At 38.8% G+C, this 14,199-nt stretch overlaps 1 protein-coding gene across 1 annotated transcript in view; it reads right to left on the minus strand.

The window, feature by feature from the left end:
* The window catches only part of LOC107040375 (paired box protein Pax-6), a 91,866-nt gene that overhangs the window by 1,967 nt on the left and 75,700 nt on the right, over nt 1-14,199 (minus strand). Inside the window, exons 7-8 of the mRNA XM_029126254.1 lie at nt 11,781-12,007; nt 11,419-11,675 (exon numbers count right to left, since the gene is read on the minus strand). Coding sequence (XP_028982087.1) covers nt 11,419-11,675; nt 11,781-12,007 — 484 coding nt within the window. The remainder of the gene's footprint in view (nt 1-11,418; nt 11,676-11,780; nt 12,008-14,199) is intronic.

The raw sequence follows: 14,199 nt of genomic DNA on the forward strand, positions 1-14,199 counted from the left end.
AGTGGAAAATTATGAATTCAATATGAACTTGAAGCTACAGTTTCCCTATTCGAATCGTCCATAGCTAGAATTAAACATTTTTGTTTCCGAATTGAAGCTTTGTAATCGTTCCATTTCTAATTTTTTTAATTTTGATGGAAAATGATATAGAATGCTCAAATCTTAGCCCTCGATCACTCGCTCACTAAGGGTGGTCCCACCCATTTTCGTTTTTTATATTTAAAGGAGATTCTACAATGAAGTGCAACGCAGGATTAACGCGACGCGTGCACTTATTTGAATCAATCATTCAACTGTTTTACGATTATTTTGACAATTGCAAGCGTTGCGTCAAGCCTGCGTTGCGTTCATTGTAGAATCTCCTTTGGCGTGTTTTTCGACGCTTAAAAACTCCCAAAAAATTAGAGTTCCTAGTACAATCCTTTTATTAAGCGTTGGCATTGTCTGTTTTTTTTCTCAGGAAATTTGATTAGCAAAAAAAAGGAACGTCAAACGGACAGAAAAGCGGCGCCGCGCCCCCCGGTGCGAGTGAGTCCCTGTCGACCGCTCGAGCGACAGTGTTGCTACATTCCCTACTACACTTGAAATGCGCGCATAGCGATAAGCGCCAACGTTGCAACAATGCGCTCGATTTAACCCTAGATTGGTCGCCCTATAAGGGAAACCCCGCCGCGCGTCGATTTTCTTTCATTACAATTGACTGACTAACCGGAAAAATGAAAAAAAATAGTATTTTTCCGGCCTGTTGCGATGGGGTTTTTTACTCGTGTGGCGTTGCCCTCCGAGCCGTAGGCGAGGACTGGCCAACCACACGAGTAATAAAACCCCATCGCAACAGCCCAGGAATAATATTTTTCTGTAGTGATTTTCAAGTTTTCGAGTTTGGGAAGTATGTAATACCAATTCCCAGACGAGAAATCGTGAGAGGCAGTACAGAAAAAGGACTTTATCAATTGAAGGGTCTAAAAAATTATAGCAGTTTTTAGGACAACATATTTCCCAAAATTCCTGCAAAAAAACAAATTATTTCGAACGTATGGATTATTTTTTCCCATGTTCAATGAAATTGCCCATGACGCGACGTTGCCGGAAACTCGCTAAACGCGCCCGGGCAGTGTAGAGTGAATTCGACAACGTTAAAGCCTAAATAACACGGCGGCGAATCCCCGTGGAGGTGACCAATCGCAGGATCGCGTTTGGTGACCAAACTAGTTCGAGTGGAAATTGCTTCAGGCCCACCTGAAGCATGATGAGAATTTGATCAGGTTTTTATAAGGTTCGACTGATCCGGTGATTCCTGATGAGAACCTGACCAAGTTCTGATCCAGCAGATCGGATCCGAAAAACTACAGGCGGGTTCAGATCAAGTTCTGATCAGGTAGACATGATCAGATGATGCCTGATGAGAACCTGACCAAGTTTTGATCCAGTAGATCGGATCCGAAAAATTGCAGGATGATTCAGATCAAGTTCTGATCAGGTAGGCGCGATCTCACCCTGAGATCGGCTGCCTGACCCCAATTTGATCAAATTCCGATTTGATGTCTTTGATCGCCATTTGAACGGGGTCAATTGAAGAGAAAATGACCAGATTCAGATCCGGTCCACCTGACATTAATTTTAATAAGTTTTTCAGATAATTCAATTAACTATTATTATACTATTCAAATTAAGTTTTATCAACCATTATCAATAATTATTTTCAATTTTTAAAAAGGATCATTATACTATGAGTAAAATAAATTAAATTAATTTAATTTAATGAATTCAATTTAATTAATCAATTTAATTAACAGCCAGCCCTTCGCTAATGTACAGAAGGGAGGAATAATGATGCCGTAAATACGAATTAGAGGAGTATCAAACTTACACGCAAATGATCTTGAGAAAAAAAATCACCAAATGTCTATTTATTTATTAGTGTTATTGTTATTATCATTATTATTATTCATTAATGAAATAAATAAAAATTTAATTGAGCATATTTTATCTCTGAGAATACACACGCACATGCGCGAGATCAGGAATAATCGTAAATTCAACGAATACCCCGATACAAATCATATAGGCAATGTACCGCTTACTCAATAGTAATAGCACGATAGCGTAGTGGTTAGGGCATAGGATGAGCAATCATAGGATCCCCGGTGCGATCACCAGCATCGGAAAAAAAATAATAAGCTTTTTCAGAGGTAATAACACCAGAGATTCATTAAGAGAGGCGGCCTACGGTGAATGATTTGAATTATCTTTTGTTTTGGATTAATTATCATTGATAATTTTTATTGACACTGACAGACAGGTCATCCGGTTTTCATACAGTTGACTTGGTTAAGTTCGGATCCATTCGTCCTGATCAAATCCGAATTGGTCAGATGCGTAACATGTCTGATCAAGACCGGTTCCGTCAACTTGATCAATACCTGATCAGTGGTCAGGTCTAACCTGATCCAAGCTTGATCAAGACCTGACCGGAATTTCCACTCGGGAGGGTTAACCCAGCGACGCCGCGCTAACCGTGCGACGGATGAAGGATGGCGGCCGAACGCGAGTAATCGAGGGTCAAGCGACCATTTTTCTCCGAATGTTTTTTTTACTTTCTCTTAACTACAAATTTGTGAAAATAGTAAGAAAATGAATTTATGTCGCGCCGTGCAATAAGTCGCTTCGCGCAGCCTGCTCAAAACTCGACTTCTGCACGACTTGACATAAAATATTATAGAGCACTCGGTAATAAATTTCGTTTTCAACGAATGTGTGTACAGACCTTTCGTTGAAAACGAAATTTGTGCTCTTGTACTCTAATGTACTAAAATGACCAAAAGAGGCTACAATAGCGTTGTCATTTCTTTCATCGACCGAATAAGAACCCAAGAACACATAAAAAAATCAAGTCGCTGTCAAGACACACGGGCTTACTGCCGTAATAAGCACGCCAAGAAAAACGCTGTTACTATTTCAGGAGCAATTACATTTTCATTACGATAATTTTCGCGGACAGAATCTGAAAAATCTACCTTTTGTCTTTCATTCTTTGTTTGCTCCGAGATTAACAATTGCCCGTATTTCCTATATTTTCCACTATATTTTTCTCGTGGGCATCTTGTTCATGATTAATTAGAACTACTATAATTTGCAATGTTCAGAAAAAAATGAAAATTTCCATAATTTGTAAACTTTCAACGCCCCGAGTAGAAATTTCACTCAGCTTGGATCTAGATCAGTTTTAGGTCCAATACTGAACACAATTTATTGATTAGACTTTCGGATCAGGATCTAATGAGATTCTGTATGAAATATCTGGATATAATGCGGCGAAGTGAATTGTGATCCTATTCTGATCAGTCAAATCTCGACTAGATCCGTATCGGATCCGGTACTGTTCAGAAAGATCGGATCCTAGAATTTTAACCAGGTATGGATCCAAACAAGCGTTACATTTCTGATCCAAAACTGATCACAGTCTGTTTTTACTGGTCAGTCTCTTATTCTATCCTGATTTTAATTTCCACTCGGGGCTTAAGTGGTCGCATAATGAGGGAATCCCCGCCGTTTTCTGATTTTTGCTTCCGAATGGAAGCCTTGTAATTGCAATTTTTCAAGATTTTCTAATTTTGTGTGGAGATGATTCAGGGTGGTATGAAACATCGAGAAATGCAATTTTTAGCCACTGTCTGTATGCATGTGTGTATGTGTGTGCGTCTGTCCAGAACTGTGTCAATAACTCCAGAACAATAGGGACTAAAAAGTTGAAAGTTTCGCTTATAGTTGTTACCAGTGAGACACAAATCTGTGCCAAATTTCAGCTCGATCGGTTCAGTAGTTCTTGAGATATAGGGATTTCTCAAAAATCGTTTTTTGCTAATTTCTCCGGAACGGCTGGGCCAATTAAATTTTTTTTTTCAAAATATTTGTCGCGATAATACCTATCTTGTTACATTAGAATTGAATCTCGCCCCTATGGGAGAATGGTTTTTATTGTCATTTTTTCATTTTTTTGACAAAATCGCTTGTTTCGAAGATAACTTGAAAAATAATTGAGATAGAAACTTCAAATTTTGTACGATTGTAGGTCTTATGAAATCAAAGTTTGGTATTTTGGATGAGTGAAATCGGATAAGTAGTTCCAGAGATATTTAACTTTGAATGTGAAACTTTGTTCCTCAATATCTCAAAAACCACTCAGCCAAATTCAATTTTTTTTTCAAAATACTCGTTATAATGGTGGCTATCTAACCTCATCAAAATATGAGTACCGTTTCATCTAAAGTTTTTGAGATATTACCATTTTTCTATTTTTACGTGGCCAGTTTGCTCATGCATGCTGTAATACGATTGAAAGTTTATTTGTCGATTCAAAATTTCGGGTTGTGATCGATACTATCTAGTTACACAACTCAGGTAAATTTTGGGCTTGATTGGCTTAGTAGTGCTTGAGATGGAACGTTTCATGAAAAATCGTGTATTACGTTAATTACCGTGTCTTTCTTTGGTCATCGGATTTTTCATCATAATTACTTGAAATGTCATGTCATATGAAGGTCTAATATTTTTCTGAGATTTATAGCTTCATGTAGCTGCATTTATTTATTTCAAAATGGTAGAAGANCTTAAGTGGTCGCATAATGAGGGAATCCCCGCCGTTTTCTGATTTTTGCTTCCGAATGGAAGCCTTGTAATTGCAATTTTTCAAGATTTTCTAATTTTGTGTGGAGATGATTCAGGGTGGTATGAAACATCGAGAAATGCAATTTTTAGCCACTGTCTGTATGCATGTGTGTATGTGTGTGCGTCTGTCCAGAACTGTGTCAATAACTCCAGAACAATAGGGACTAAAAAGTTGAAAGTTTCGCTTATAGTTGTTACCAGTGAGACACAAATCTGTGCCAAATTTCAGCTCGATCGGTTCAGTAGTTCTTGAGATATAGGGATTTCTCAAAAATCGTTTTTTGCTAATTTCTCCGGAACGGCTGGGCCAATTAAATTTTTTTTTTCAAAATATTTGTCGCGATAATACCTATCTTGTTACATTAGAATTGAATCTCGCCCCTATGGGAGAATGGTTTTTATTGTCATTTTTTCATTTTTTTGACAAAATCGCTTGTTTCGAAGATAACTTGAAAAATAATTGAGATAGAAACTTCAAATTTTGTACGATTGTAGGTCTTATGAAATCAAAGTTTGGTATTTTGGATGAGTGAAATCGGATAAGTAGTTCCAGAGATATTTAACTTTGAATGTGAAACTTTGTTCCTCAATATCTCAAAAACCACTCAGCCAAATTCAATTTTTTTTTCAAAATACTCGTTATAATGGTGGCTATCTAACCTCATCAAAATATGAGTACCGTTTCATCTAAAGTTTTTGAGATATTACCATTTTTCTATTTTTACGTGGCCAGTTTGCTCATGCATGCTGTAATACGATTGAAAGTTTATTTGTCGATTCAAAATTTCGGGTTGTGATCGATACTATCTAGTTACACAACTCAGGTAAATTTTGGGCTTGATTGGCTTAGTAGTGCTTGAGATGGAACGTTTCATGAAAAATCGTGTATTACGTTAATTACCGTGTCTTTCTTTGGTCATCGGATTTTTCATCATAATTACTTGAAATGTCATGTCATATGAAGGTCTAATATTTTTCTGAGATTTATAGCTTCATGTAGCTGCATTTATTTATTTCAAAATGGTAGAAGAATTCATTTGTTCATATTTATTCGTCATACAAGGATTTATAACAGTCTTACTGTTAACCAAAATTGATTTAGTAAATATCTCTATCGATTTACGTGTTGTCTGATTTAATGTAAATACACAAATGGGGACATATGCTTTCTGTAGGGTTCATCGGTATAATTTCTTGAGGTCTAAAATCGTCTATTTTACTCCATTCGCCCTGTTTGAGAACACATGCGTTGTAGCGGCCTATCGCGTGAGAGGTAATAATCTCCGGGTTTATGAAATTGACGATGCCTGCTAGACAATATGTTGCCTCGTGTATATTCAAAACTTTGGGGAAAGCATTCAAAGATACTTGCAGCTTATGGTCTGAAGGACATTCTACGAAGAGATGTTCATGGAAACGACTGATTCATGGTGACAATCATGATTCCCTAAACATTGGAGTGTTTGACTTGAGATTTCCTGAATAGTGATATTTAGAACGCTCAAAAAATCGTTATAAGAAAATTGAAATAATGCTTCTATGTTTGGCTTGATCAAAACTTCATTTTTAATCAGAGGACCACATGAAGGGCAATTTAAATGTGTAGAATAGCTATATATTCTCTTGAAAATCTTTTCACACAAAATTGTTACATTGACAGCAGAGTTAAGAATAATATGGTTGGCGTATGATTCACTTTTGTCAAAAAAAAAGCCTCTGTATTTTAAAAATATGTGCAATCTTCTTTCATAAATATCAAAGTTATCATTGACATTGTCTGAACACAACATTTTTACGAAATTTAATTAGTCGATTGCTGAGGAGCTGACTGCAATTTTGAATCGTGAATAACTTTTATAGGCTGAAATTAATATCTGGATGAGACTATCAAAGCCGCATATATTGTGTAAATGAAATGAGATATTTCCACGTTGAATGATGCCAGTTTTATTAGCATTTATCAGAACTTCATACCATTAATTGTACCGATTTCATGTTCATCACTGTAGCATGTATTGCATAAGGATAGCCTATATTTTTTCTTGGTGGCAGTATTACATTTGAAGTCTTTATTGGTTGATTGGCATTCCATTTAGTTGATGAAGTTGTTGTTTGATAGTTATTATCCACTCTTTTGTTGGGCGATAAATTGGGTTTATCTATAATTGGGTTTATCTATACTTTGGGTTTATCTATACTTTACCACTTTAGTCACTACGGATCCATTCGGAGGCATACTACCAATGGAATTGGTAGAAATGAAAAAAAAAAGAAAAATAACATATAAAGTAACGGTCACATGTCTTCTGTCGATTAGGCTCGGTCCCCTGCTTGTTTCTTTTCGCACAAAAATTTCGTAAATGAAAAACCCATAAAAATTTGTATTCCTCCTTTTAAATATACGGAACACATCAACATTTTTTTCAGTCCAAACTTACGCCAATGAATTATTAAAATCTTCTGAAAACTCGTCTCGCTGAAAATCCCCATGTTTAACCTGAAAATTTCATAATTTTGCACTTTTTCAAATCGAGTTTTTGGATTATCTGACAACTATTGCACCCATACCTACATTTCCTATTCACTGAAAGTTCAAAATTACCTTTGAACGTGGAATAAATTTTTTTTCTTCAACTTTTTTTTCTGGAAATCTTAAAATACCCGGGGCGGGGATTCTTTGACCGCGCGATCAATTACGTTCGGTGGAGAGCTGCGACCACTTAAGGGTTAAAAAAGATGCTGGACTTTTTGTGATTGTTTGCAGCCATTTTTAAATACATGACAAGGATTTCAAATTTTAAGTTCTGAAGGAAATTCTCAGAAATGCCGTTTTTTAGATGAATCGCTTCCCAAATTTCTCTGAATTGGATGAAAAATCTAATAATTATATTTCCACCTAAATTTCATCACGATATTCTATGATTTCTTGCATTGTCAGAGCCGTTGGAATAACTACTGCAGAATCCACCGAGAAAACCCCCCGAAAAAAACATTCTATGACTTCTGTTTATCTCGGAATCAAAGGATCGAGATCAAAGAATCAAATTTAAGGAAAAACATTGTGTGTGCAAAAACCTTAAAAAATCAAAGGACCCTCCTTCTCTCCGTGGAGAGCTGTAAAAAAAGCTTTTTACCTCTTTCTAGAAGTACTTTCGCAATATATCCCTTGTAATAACGCTCCCTTCCTTCTCCTCTGTGAGCGTTTAACGAGCGAGTGAAAGTTTTGTCGCGTCGCTACGCCCCGGCGTAAAGCGATTATGATGGATAACGTTTGTGTGTGTATACACGGAGGGAATGGAGTGTACAAGGAGAGCCGAGGTACAAAAAACACGTTGAAGAGGTGGATGGAAAAAAAATACACAAGAGGGTTTACACATGCAATGTAGGAGTCACCGCAAGAGGGTTTACTCCAACGTAGAAATTCTTGTGGTGAAAAAAAAGTGAGAGAGAGGAGTATAAAAATTCTCCAGAGTGACTTGATGGGCATGCGAGACTATAACATGTGGAGGGGGTGGTTTGCATGAGAAAGTCATACGGGAATACGTAAATAGGGCTAGCCCTTGCGTTCGCCGTTCTAGGTTTAGGGGGTCTATGTCCATGACCATTATACGATATAAAGATATATACCACTTTTTACCACCACCATTGCCCCAACCAGCCGTTTCACTCCATTCCAGTTGGTACGCTATGCCTCCCTATTTCCTCCCCACCCCCCTTTATCGCTCCCTCTTACCCCCTTTTGGGTTCGCACGTTATTGAGCGCTCGTCCAGCCGAGGCGAGACCCAACCCATCCACATCCTTCGTTATTTTCCTCTCCCCTTTTTGTCTCTTTTTCTCTTCTCGCATAGTCACATAGGTTTTTTCGTTGAATGAGAAAAAGAGGGGCGTAGGAGGGGTAGGTGAGAGGGATAGCTCCCGAGGAAAATGGAAAATTCAAGGGAAAAAGAGGAGGATAGAGACACAAAGAGAAAAACCACACCAAATACGTTCAACCGGTGGTAGGGAATGGGGAGAGGAGAAGGGGGTGATGCACCCTTTTATTCTTCGATTCAGCCCACGGCGACTCTATGCGAGATTTGTTTTAAAATCCTTTTACAATTCCAGTCGTTTGCGTGTACCGCACCCCCAGCAGCTACGAAACCCTGTGTAGATTGCGTGCAAAGAGGCAGTTGTCTCACTCAGTTCTGTGCATTCCCGGTTGGCCATTGGACAGAATTCCATGGGGTAATCCCGATATTCGTTGGCTCTATTTTACATTTTACCTATGTGATTCTATTGGTGGAGACAGGTAAGAGAAAATGAGAAAGAGTTGATTTGCTAGAAAAACGGGAAAACTAGCGGGGGCTTTTTTATTCCTTCTGGTGTAAAAGAATTATCTGGAAATCTGAATGTAGGTTTTGAAAATAAAAGGATTAGTTCTGAAAATTGGAGCATTTCATTTTCTGTCGACGCCATTTTGAAATTCATCTTTTAATCGTTTGTGGGAAACAGTTTTTTTTTATTATTTGGATTAGCTCTGGTTCTATTGAAGAGCCAAAGAGTTTCCTTTAACTTTCGTTATATGGAAAATTGAAATCTGAATGAAACCACTGCAATTTGGCACCGTACAGATACACCGGAAAGCATTTGGAGGAAAATTGTAAAGTGAATTCCGTTATTCCCCGGTTTGTGAGATTTTTTCAAAGTTAAATAAATGATAATGGAACAGAAAGAAAATTATTCACATCCGGCGCATTAGTGTTTTCATAGGTTCTCTCATATTCTGGGTGTAGACTTATATACCACTGGGGAATGAGAAGTTCTCCATGTTGGATGTAAGCCCTCGTCCAAAGCTCACATGGGACTTTCTCCCCAGGTAGTGGAATGTAGTTGATTTTATAATGACCCACCTGTTTTACATTCGACAAATCCCGCCACTGCAATTTGATAGGGGACGGCATTCCATCAAGAGGTTTATCGTGTTGTGGAATGAATGCATAGGTGTAAATAGAGAGTGGGCGATGATGATTTTCGAGTCATGAATGACGAGATTAACTGTTTCTATGTCGTAGTAATCCACTCGAAAGTTACAAAATTATACGCGAATGAATGAATGGGTTATTTCCGCCATTTTGGTGAGGATGAGAGCGTGTAGTAGCAGGTTAGGGGAAAATGGAGTGCAAGTGGGGAGGCGGATTCATTGAGTCAAGTGTTTAAAGTGAGTCAAACAGTCCAGAATTGATTTGAACTTTTTTGACTTGAGTCAAGTTTTTGTTTTCAATTGAGATAAACCATTTTGAATTGCGTTAAGGAAGTACCAAGGTGAAACGTAGAAATCTTCGGGTGATGAGAATAGCCACTAGCAACTTTTGGTACATCATGGAGTACCTGTAAAGTAAGCAAAATTGTAGACCCCTACAATTCCTCGCCTAGCCCTTTCGTCCTTTGGGCGAGATAAAACATCGTTGGGCGTATTTTTGACTTTGAAATGCTTCTTGCACCACAATGTTCATCCAATATGAACTTTTTTTTCAATATTCGTTAGATTTCATAGAATAAAACTTTTTTTTTATTATGTCAAATAGATCATGAGAAAATTATGAATGACAGTTTACTCATTTTTTTACGTTTTTGCAAATCGTATATAAAAATCATTGTTTTGTATAGTTGAACACTGAAACAGTAAATAAAAGGTGTTTAATACTGAAAAATAATGTCGTTGATAAAAAATCAACTATTCAAACAATGATTTTTATGTGGTATGCAAAAATTAAAAAAATCATTGAAGCGAAAAATTCAAATTTTTTATGAGTTATTTGAGATGGTAAAAAAGAATACCTAGTTTTATTATATGGAATTTGATGAGTATTTAAAAAAAGATTTCAAATGGAATGAAAATTGTGGTGCGCAGAGTAGGTATTTCGAAGTCAAAAACACGAAAAACGACGATTTACCTGGGTTTTACCTGGGTTGGGCTCAATTTTTTTCACGTTTTTCTGTACTTTATTATACAGGGTGTCCCATCTGAAAAGATGCGATAATATCTCTCAAGGGGGGCGGGTAACAAAAAAATGTTTCATACAAAAATTGTAGGGTTTCGAGGGGGACATCCTATGTTGTCGTTATTTTGAGCTTTCGAGCTCACGCTTGCAAGCTGCAAGCACAAAGTGCTTTTTTCAAATGACAACCGCATTTTTTACTCCAATGAAACTTGTTCATCTTGATGAGTCGTTTTCAGAAACGTCGTCATTCATTTAATTTCATCTCATTTTACTTGAAAAATGCCATAAAAATGAGTTCTGTGGTCGAATTCAAGATTCAAACATCACGATGTATTCAGCCAGTGAAATTGTCGATATTTTACTTGTTTTAAGAGAGTGTAGGGGAGTGTATCGAGCCGCTGCTCGACCATATCGAGAACGGTACATGTTTCACGTGGTGCATCCTGGGTCACGCAAAATAAGCCTGAATGTTTAATTTGGCCACAAAACTCTTTTTATGGCATTTTTCGAGTAAAATGTGATGAAATTAAATGAATGACGAGGTTTCTGAAAACAACTCATCAAGATGAACAAGTTCCATTGGGGTAAAAAATGCGATTGCCATTTGAAAAAGAGCACTGTGCTTGCAGGGTGATCGACCGCTGAAGGGTTAAACGCTCGCATAATATCTCAATCAAAGCTCAACGACTTATTTCGAGTTGTCTTCGAAATGACGCTGTCATCATGCTAGGCATAATTGGAATAAAATAGTAAATTATGGCAACTTACCAGTGGCTGTGGAGGTAGTTGGCTGATAAGGCGTTGCTCCTGGTCCAGTGGGTTGCCCTCCCGGTGTACTTGGAGTACCTCCATGAGACGTGGGTATGCCTCGATGAGGTTGTGAGTGTGCTGTTGTCGTATGAGCGTGTGAGTACGACTGCGTTAGACTATGCAGTGGTTCGTGAAACACATAAGCTGGATAACCTTCAGCCCGTTGCTGAAGACAACTGCTCCCCATTGACCCACCCAGACTACTCGTCATCGAACTACAATGATCATCAAAATGGCGTCTGAATGGGATCATAATTGTCAATATCCCATGATTAAAACTCTTCCAACATTAATCATGACGCATTACAAAACAAGCTCACCTATAAGTATCTGGCATTGTTGCAATCGGCTGTGGTATAGACGAATACATAGCATTGAAACCGGCATTCAACGGTATCCTAGGTGTCGCCGGTGTCACTGCAGGTGGCGCCGCACCATTACCTCCTCCTCCTCCGCCGCCGCCAACCACTTGATCCACAGCGGCGCGCCGTTGATTTCGTAACTTTTCCTCTCGTCGCCACTTAGCCCGACGATTACTGAACCAAACCTACAAAATCAGAAGCACTTCAGTAAGCCAAATGTCAAACTCAAGCTAACAGTCACATTGCATACACTCACGAGTCACACTCTCAACTTTTTCAACAACCATACTCGCGAAATTTCAGAGAGAAGAGGGAACAGGTATCAACTTTTTCCCTAATTGTCACGTCAAGTGGTAACATCCAATTTCGGTCAGACTTGAGCATAAGTAGGTAAATATCATATTCCAAGATCATTCAAGGTTTCCAAGAACTTCATAAGCAAGGTGGAGCAGAGAAGAGATCTAAAAAATCCTAACCTCTTGCCATTATCACCGCCGGGTATTTCCCCCCCCCCTCCTCCGTCACATCCCCAGATAATCGTCGTTCACCCCAGTAAGAAACCGAAGGGATACAGAAGAATTTCCCCGGTATAAAACGTATGGTGGTGAATCGGCAAGTAGTTATACACAGGGAGGTATAAAAGCGGCAACGGCCAATCAGAGGGCAACCTCCCCGGGGACGCGCCGTTGCCATGGTTGCGTCCAAACCCTCTTAGGCTTTTGTACCTCTCCTCTTCACCCCCATTCATCCCCTTTCACTCAGCCGTCCATCTCCCATAGTTTTCATATACTACCTATCTTGTCTCACGTTTTCCCTCCGTCGGACAGACAGGACCAGAACAATCCCTCCCCACCCACCCCCTCGCGCCATCCCACTTACTGTTATTGGTTACGATAGTAAACAAGTTATAGATAGTATTAGCTAGAACACCGGATGTACTCCAATAACTGTACATAACTATCATCACGACTGGGTGTGAACTATCCACACCGGTATTCATCAGGTTTCCAGGCATGCGTCTCAACCAAAACTCAAGTCTTGTTCATCGTGGTTTGTTCCGTTCTCCTGCCATACACCCCTCTTGGGCTCTCCTTGCTCTACGCCTCGTGTCTGTGTCTCGTCCATTCAACCCTCTCACTTCCACTCTCACACTGGTTCCTCCCGGTTTTCTGCACTTAGCAAGATCAATACCAGTCAACGAGGCTTGAAAACATGCGTCAACATGGTCTTGCACTGTTTGTACGTCCACATAACGCTTTCCAACCCCTTTCCCTGCCTCCCCACTGCTTTTCCACAACCCCCCACTGGCTCTTCCTATCCTCTTTTACCGTTCCTCCCTTCTTTCTACCTCCCTTTTCTGTCTGCTCTCGTTCTTGGTCTAACCGGCGTGAACAAGGGGGGCTGCACGAGGGCAACACCGAGGCTACGGGCGATGGAGAGAGTGAAACGTTATTGGTGCAAACAATGTACAACAAGGCTGGGCACATATTAGTTTTGGTATATGCTATGCCCTTGTGGAAATTTGCCCATTTGACCTTATGGATTAATTGAAATCATTATGGTAACGTGTAATGTGTAGTGGAGGTTTGTTTGACTTATCTTTCATTTGTTGGCTCGGTTTTTTGCGGCGAGGGGGAGTGAGAGGAGAGAAATCTGACCTTGGGATAAAGATGGGTGAGAGGGTAGGAAATTGAGAACGATAGGGGGGCGGAGAATGCAAATGATTTCAATGGAATGGATTTGATTGAGATCAATTCTGGAATATCGAATATGAAGATGACGGTTCAGGAGAATTTTATTTTGACGACATGACGTTGTAGGAGGGCGTTTCCATAGAGAGGTGTAGCTATCGAGGAAAGAGGGTGAAAGTGATTGGGGAAGGGACATAATTAGTATGATCCAAATAAGATTTTGAAACATATGCGTTGTTTGCAAACGTGTCTTTCTCATTGAATAGGAGAAGATGGAGTAAAATGAACTTTTGACTTTAGTTGAAATATTCATACCCTAAGAGAAAAATTGCCTAATATAAAGACTACATTTCCTTGAGAGAAGTAAATTATTTTCAATGGTTTAAATCTCAGAATGTTTGCGTTTCATGGAACTCGAATAATTTCTCTTTCATTTCTCATTTTTTTCACTATCGTTCTGCGTTACATCATGAATATATTACATATCGATACCTTGGAAGTGCATACAAGAAAATCCTGAAAACAATAAATACTTGAGATTGACGATTCTTCTACACGATTTGAGTGAGTTCATTTGCGACAAAATCATACTTGAGTACAAGAATATTTTAAAACCTGAGACCTCTCTTGAAAAGTGGGATAAAAGCTACCCAGAAAATCGTGGCAAATTTTACTGTACGAAAGAT

This window comes from Diachasma alloeum, unplaced genomic scaffold (assembly GCF_001412515.2).
Source record: "Diachasma alloeum isolate Michigan unplaced genomic scaffold, Dall2.0 Dall_scaffold_00328, whole genome shotgun sequence".
NCBI classification, from domain to species: Eukaryota; Metazoa; Arthropoda; class Insecta; order Hymenoptera; family Braconidae; genus Diachasma; species Diachasma alloeum.